Below are 6568 nucleotides of genomic sequence, written 5' to 3'. Positions count from 1 at the left end.
CAAAGACACAAAATAAAGTTCTATAAAGTCTTAAAATGCACAAAGTTCTCAGCATATTTAAAGGCTGTGGGCCGTAACAAAGCACAATTTTAAAAACAAAATAAACCCGCTTCCAAAGTTATACGATTTATTGCCAAGAAGCAAGTTTACAACAAATAAATTTACTACAAAACATTAATAAACACAAACAGACTTAGTTTTTTGTGCTTAATAGTTCGTCGAATGGCTTTTATTTTTAAAGACAGGACCAAAAACCGGAAGTATGATTTGCGATAGTCGAAATATTCGCTGTCCTGAGAAGGTGCGCAGATTGTTTTGGCGGAAAATATGTGTGAAATAGAGGAACTGAAGACCTTTGTCTCCGAACGGCTGCACACTGCTATATCTGAAATATTAGTTGCTATTACAAAAACAGTAAAGAGTTACAAGAACGATGTTTCCCGTCTGAAGGAAGAGAACGAGCGCCATCGCTCCCTGTTGGACATCATCCTCAAAACAAAGTCACCACCGACAAAAGGTTTGCTCGTCAAAACGACCAACGAAACTGAGACTCTTCGCTGTTGTAAAAAATAAATAAATTAAAAAAAAAATCTGTTACAAAAAGATGGATAATAAAAAGCGCCGGGTCCCAAGCTCTGAAACGTGTGTCCGCTTTAACTGGACGTAATAACACCCTCCTTAGCTAGCTGGGTCTTTGCTAAAAACAACCCCTTACTGTCGTTTTTGAGAAATATTGGAACTTCAGACATTTCTCATAATGTGTTTTTAAATTATGTGACTATTATTCGATGAGTTGCCTTTTCAAAAAAATCAAACAAATGACATTTTTCGTCTCGCTTCGGTCAAACCAGCTAAGCTATAAACATACCAGCAGCGTCTGGAAAAAGTAGCGCAGAAACTTGACTGCACGAGTCTTAAAAGGAGACATTAAATATATCTTTTTCTTCTTGTATGTTTTCCCCAACAAGTCAAATAGAAATTATAAACCCAAATGCAGGAAAAGCTATTTATTTATTTATTTTTTTGTACTTTACCGAGTAATAGTAGTCATAATAGAAATGATTTTCAAGATTTACACCAAAGTCGTCCTCATACAAATAATAGATAAATCACATCTTCCGCGCATCACCTTTTGCCTAAATAGGCTAAGGGCAGACGGAGGTGGATGGACTGGGTGGAGACTATTTTAGGTGGGAAGGGGTGGGGGCGCAGTAAGTGATGGTGTCCTGGTTCACGGGGTGCGTGGCTGGAACATTGGGGCAAGTGTTTGGTTGTTGCCTTCTATCTGTTCTCTGTCTCTTTTCTCTACTCTCCTTTAAATTTCTATTCATGCTACTCCTTTTTATTCTGTTCCTTCTGGTCAGGCCCAGCAATGTTATTTAAATTCTGCAATTAAAAAATAAATAAACAGTCATTTAAATAAAACATCAGATTATCAAGTGCAGATTTGTACCCATAAAGCTCCTCTTGGCAAAGCAAAGCAAAAACACAACTCAGAGAAAAGATTAAATATTCATCAGAAATTATGAATAATACAAAGATTAAAAAGATGAGAGCAACTGCTGAATTAATATAAACAAAACGTGGGTTTCCCTAAATTGGGGAATCAATCCCATAGTTCTTTGCATGGTGATGTTGCTGCCCATGCTCTATAGACACATCTCAGCTTTCTAAAACTTCTGTTACATGCCATTATATGTAAATGTCTTAAATGTCTGCTATGAATAGAGCTTGTGTGGACAGTAGTTTTTTTTCTATTCAGCCTCACACAAAAAAGCAAGCTGCTGGTTTTTTCAGTCTCAGTTAAGTCAATAGTATAAAGTCCAGTTCATTTTTGCGCCTGTTAAGTTGCACCGCCTGTCCAAGTCTGAAAGGGGCTCATCTGCAGACACGGGCCTACAGCCTAGATTTGTTTCCTTGCAGACTATATACTTTGCAAACATGCTCACAGTGCACATGCTGGAGGTAATTCTAGTTATGTGAATTTAAGTATAAGCTGTTTGAAGGACAAGCTTTATAACAAGTCAGATAATTGCAAAGATATTTTCTGTGTTTTATTTTTCGAGTTTTATTTCTTCTCTCTTGCTCCCTTTTTGCATGCGTGCTCTACCATAATTAACAAACAAATGTGCTGCATTTGCTGTCATTAAGGTGCCTTTTTCCTTTCTAATGCATGTGTGGATTATGACCGTGTTATAGACCTACTGTTTGCCAAATTTATGATGTGACTTCAGCTACACGCACAAGCTGATTGTTAGATTTTTATTTTGTTTTGATTATAGCAGATTTCTGCTTATTCTTGCTTATTTTCTTAGTTTTATGTTTCCATATCTGAGTTCCTGGAAGTTAAGTTCTTGTCTTTTCTCTGCAGCAAAAACTGACACAACGAGTACTGCAGCTTTTTCTGCTGCCACAAACCCCCATGCGTCAGACTCAAGAGTTAAACAGAAGTTTGAAGTAACTACCGTCACCTCTTCCAGTGGTAGGAATTACATTTGTTCTCTGAAACTTAGTTCCTTATATCTGTGAAAGTCAATATTATTTGGTACAAAACATTAAAAGTTATATTATTTCCTGACACAACCAGTCTCTGCCATAATTTGCCTAGTTTTTTTTTTTATTAATTCTTTTTTTAAATCACTTTAAACATCATATAATGTTGACTGCAGCTTGTCAATCCAATAGTAAGTAGAATACCTGTTGCATTATTAATGCTTTTGCCAGTGGAACCTTCAGACTCTCAAATTTTCATTTATTTCCCAGGTTTACCAAGCGTCTTCACCACACGTGATGAATTTCTGAAGCTTGCAAGCAATGGCAACTGTCCATTCTGCCTCAAAAGAGTGCAGGGAACAGAGACACACCTGGTGAAAAGGCATTATCTTTCAGCTGTTCATTTCATTCTAGATGGCAACGGTAAGTTTTTCTTTTGTATCTAAAAACCTTACCTTTGGCAACATAATCAAGAACAATTCATTCCTGTAGTTTGTTCTGATAGTGGCTCTTGCTTTAGCTCACGTCCTGTTGCTTTTTCATTGTATTTGTAACATCAGTCCATTAAGCCACAAACTTAAATTCTGGATAATCTTCGGAAAGTTTAAGTAAATTACTCTGCAGCTGCCACTTTGAGTTTCTTTCTAATCAAAATAACCTGTGAATTCTGTTATCTTTAAAACTACCCTACATTTTCACCAGCACTGAGCTTTTCATCAAGAATGCCAGTTCTTTAGCTATAAAACAGCAAAACTTTCAGAAGCCTCTAGGCTGATTTTTTTTCTCATTTCAGAAAGATTTGTCATACCATGTATGTGCAAAGAGAAGATCCAGGATAGAAGTCACTGGCACTGCCCATTGTGCAAAAAGATCATTTATCGGAGATGCAACTTTGACACCCATCTGTCAAAACAACATAGTAAACAACACAGTTCACATTTACATAAATTGTACTTCCACACATAATGAATGTGAAAGTAATATTGCTATCGTTCATTTACTGATTATTTTTCCCCCTTTTTTTTGCTTTCTTTGACAGAAATAGCTTTAGTTCAGCAAAGCCAAGGTTAGTATGTCTGACCAGTTACACATGCAGTTACGTTACTTGATTGTTAGAATGATTTCACCATTTGGACAAAGAGACCGTCTGGTTTTACTCTACAGGCACTAATGTATCTATTTATGTTAAAATCCTTTTCTTGTTTATTCCTTTATTTTGAATATTTAGAGCAGCATTAGATCGGTTGTTAAAGTATAACGTTTAAGGTTCAGTTGCAACAGATTGTGTTTTCCACATTTTAAGTGTAGTATTTTTACTTTGTCTAAACGGGTCAGCCAGAAAATTTATGAAATTCTGCTAGGCATGTATATTTGACTGTATGTATAATGAGATCCATTTATCTTTTCTTTCCTCTAGAGAAAAAACAGCCCCCCATCTCTGTCTTAAAAGCAGAAATCCCTCTGCTTCCTGAACGTTTGGTTCAGGAGGAAATCAGCAGCCTGGAACGGCAGGAAAATCAGACTTCACTGCTTCTTCCAGCTAAAATTGTTGCACAGCAAGGTATCATTGCAGAGCCATGCCACTTGTTGCAACATGCTCAGGGCAACTTGCTTGTAATGCTGTCTCCTTCTTTTTATTTATTTATTTTTTTTAGAGACGCAGCTACAGGTGCAGTATGACCAGCAAGGCCTGATACAAAATAGTAATGGTCAAATGAGAGAACAAAGTCTCAGACTAAATCAAAACCAAGACTATGGATTAAACATAATCTGTTTAGACACTTGCATCCAAGACATAAGTGACATCTGCATCAGAAATCCTCTGCCTAATTTTTCAACTCAGGCTGTGGGTAATAAGCCTGATACTGGGGCTTCAGAAATGTTGGATCCAGCTAAAGGAAACCACCACACTGCTGGAAGCAGTACTTCTGAAGAGACTGGAAGCTGCAGCAAAAGTGAGGAATCGGACACAACCAAAATGACTTCAAGTTTAAATCGGCTCGACCCAAAGAAGAAAGAAGCAGTTAAAAGATCTTTACCCTCAAAGTATTTATATGCAAAGAAAGCAAGACAGTCACCTGCTGGCCAGAATACGTCAGGCTCTTTTCGCTGCAAAGCATGTGGTAAGAATTTTTATTACATGTGCACACTGAGGACACACGTACGTACACATGCGCATGATAAAACCTGTATTTGTGGGATTTGTGGAAAACGTTTGGGGTGTAGAGAGAGTTTGGTTCAGCATGTACAGAGTCACAACAAAAGGAACATATGTGGGGACATGTGGTAAAGAATTCTCTAGCGACTCGTGTTTGAAACAGTATAAGAGATTTCATCTACCAAAAGGACTAAAAGGGTGAAACTGTCGTAATGATAATCTCACTCACGATGATAAACATACTGATTGGAAGACAGAACAGTGGTTGTCAAACCCCACTAGGGGGCGCCAAATGGCATCATACAGAGCACTAGTAGTTATTAGAATCATTGAACCTAGTGACTGAATCATCAAAATCTGCTTTACAACAGTATTTTAAATCATATACTGTCAGTCAATATTACAGTTAAGTTGTATCTTTTCAAGTCTTTATGGTTTGAGATTAAGTTGTCAGTACTGTAAATATTTTATACAGTGACAAAAGCAGAGGGGCAGGGGTCACAACTTTTTGATCCTTGCATTAAGGGGAGGAGTGGTGCCACATTACTAGAAGTACTAATGAGAAACAGTTGTGTGTGCTGTTGTTTAATATTTTGTTAACAGTTACTGATTCTTGCACGCTATGTATATTTTTAGTATATTTATTTTTACAGTTTTTGTAGATCCAGTAAACCTTTAAGCTACATTTCTTTTATAGTTAAAATCATCTATAATGAGGAGTATTCGGGGCAGTACAGTCATGCAGTTTGACTCGCATATGTCAAATCTGTGAACATCTTTCAAGTCAGATTCTGAAACTATATGAATTATTATTGCCTTGTATAATAAAGAGATTATGTATTTTTCCATACTGGAAATTTGCTCTTTTTTTACAATCCACAAAGATAATATAGTTTACACACATGGTGGGTTGGTTAGGCAAATCAAAGTTGCTTGAGTGAGTAACTCCATTTTGAGTGAATGTAGGAACAATAGTTTATACTTTTAGTTACCCAGAGAGCAAATATAGAGAATTGTTTTAGATTTTGCCTCAATCCACTGAAATCTGACAAAAGCCAGTTTTGTTAGAGCACCAATGTCCTAGAAACCAGTGTGAAGTACTTCAAATGTGACACTGATGAACCCAAATCTGACAAAAACATATTTCTGAGAGCACCAGCACCAAATTCATCCTGTGATCTCTCCAACAACAACACCATCTATACCGCCTTCAGCTCGCTGCCTCTCTCTATGCAGCTGCCCAAAACCTAATTTATTTTGTAATACTTGGTTACATTTTGAACTGTTTAGCAGTGCTGCTATGAATGTTTAAAACTTGTGTTTTAATAGAATCATTTGGCTCAGCGTGTCCTTCAGCTAGAACATCCAGTACACAATGACAGATAAGCAAGAACCAGATGTAATTAAGAATCATCAGATATCAGTCAGGAATTTTGCATTAGATACACGCCTCAGTTCAACATTCACACACATTGAACAGCACATCCCAATCTCTTGCATGAGCAGTGGGTGGCCTGCTCTTGTCTGTGATAACTGGCCAGTTACAATCGGTTGTGTTTCAAGCCATCCCGTTGTACATGGCAGTCTCCCGGCCTAAGAAGATAAAATGTGATCACATCCAGTGAGCCCAGTGCTACATTGCTTTACCTGTGACCCAAATTACAATAAATCTTTGCTGAATTTGAAGATCCTTTCTTGTTTTTGCTCTCAAGCTTCCAGTGAAAGAATCGGTTTAACAATTTCAGTAATTCAACTTAAAAAGGGAAACTATTATATAGACTCAACACATGCAAAGTGAGATATTTTAAGCATGTATTTATGGTTTATGATGATTATAGCTTACAGCTTATGAAAACCCCAAAATTAAATCTCAGATAAGTAGAATATTACATGAAATTAAACAAATGGATTTTGAAT

General features: G+C 36.9%; 1 protein-coding gene across 1 annotated transcript; it reads left to right on the top strand.

Moving 5' to 3' along the window:
- The first annotated feature begins 213 nt into the window (after positions 1-213).
- On the top strand, positions 214-5504 carry LOC121628340 (chorion transcription factor Cf2-like). The gene is made up of 7 exons (XM_041967364.1): positions 214-517; positions 2372-2482; positions 2764-2916; positions 3287-3412; positions 3533-3559; positions 3911-4054; positions 4149-5504. The coding sequence occupies exons 1-7, from the start codon at positions 328-330 to the stop codon at positions 4781-4783; spliced, it is 1386 nt and encodes a 461-aa protein (XP_041823298.1). The 5' UTR covers positions 214-327; the 3' UTR covers positions 4784-5504.
- The last annotated feature ends 1064 nt before the right edge of the window (positions 5505-6568 follow it).

The sequence above is a fragment of the Melanotaenia boesemani genome, chromosome 17 (genome assembly GCF_017639745.1).
Source record: "Melanotaenia boesemani isolate fMelBoe1 chromosome 17, fMelBoe1.pri, whole genome shotgun sequence".
Taxonomy (NCBI): domain Eukaryota; kingdom Metazoa; phylum Chordata; class Actinopteri; order Atheriniformes; family Melanotaeniidae; genus Melanotaenia; species Melanotaenia boesemani.
Note: the sequence above shows the minus strand (reverse complement) of the source record. Positions and strands in the feature narration are given on the sequence as shown.

Excerpts from the sequence above, each read along its gene's own strand:
- LOC121628340 (XM_041967364.1), top strand. The coding sequence starts at position 328 with ATGTGTGAAATAGAGGAACTGAAGACCTTTGTCTCCGAACGGCTGCAC. Across the intron at positions 3,560-3,910 it reads TTTAGTTCAGCAAAGCCAAG|AGAAAAAACAGCCCCCCATC; the intron begins GTTAGTATGTCT and ends TCTTTCCTCTAG. Across the intron at positions 4,055-4,148 it reads TAAAATTGTTGCACAGCAAG|AGACGCAGCTACAGGTGCAG; the intron begins GTATCATTGCAG and ends TATTTTTTTTAG.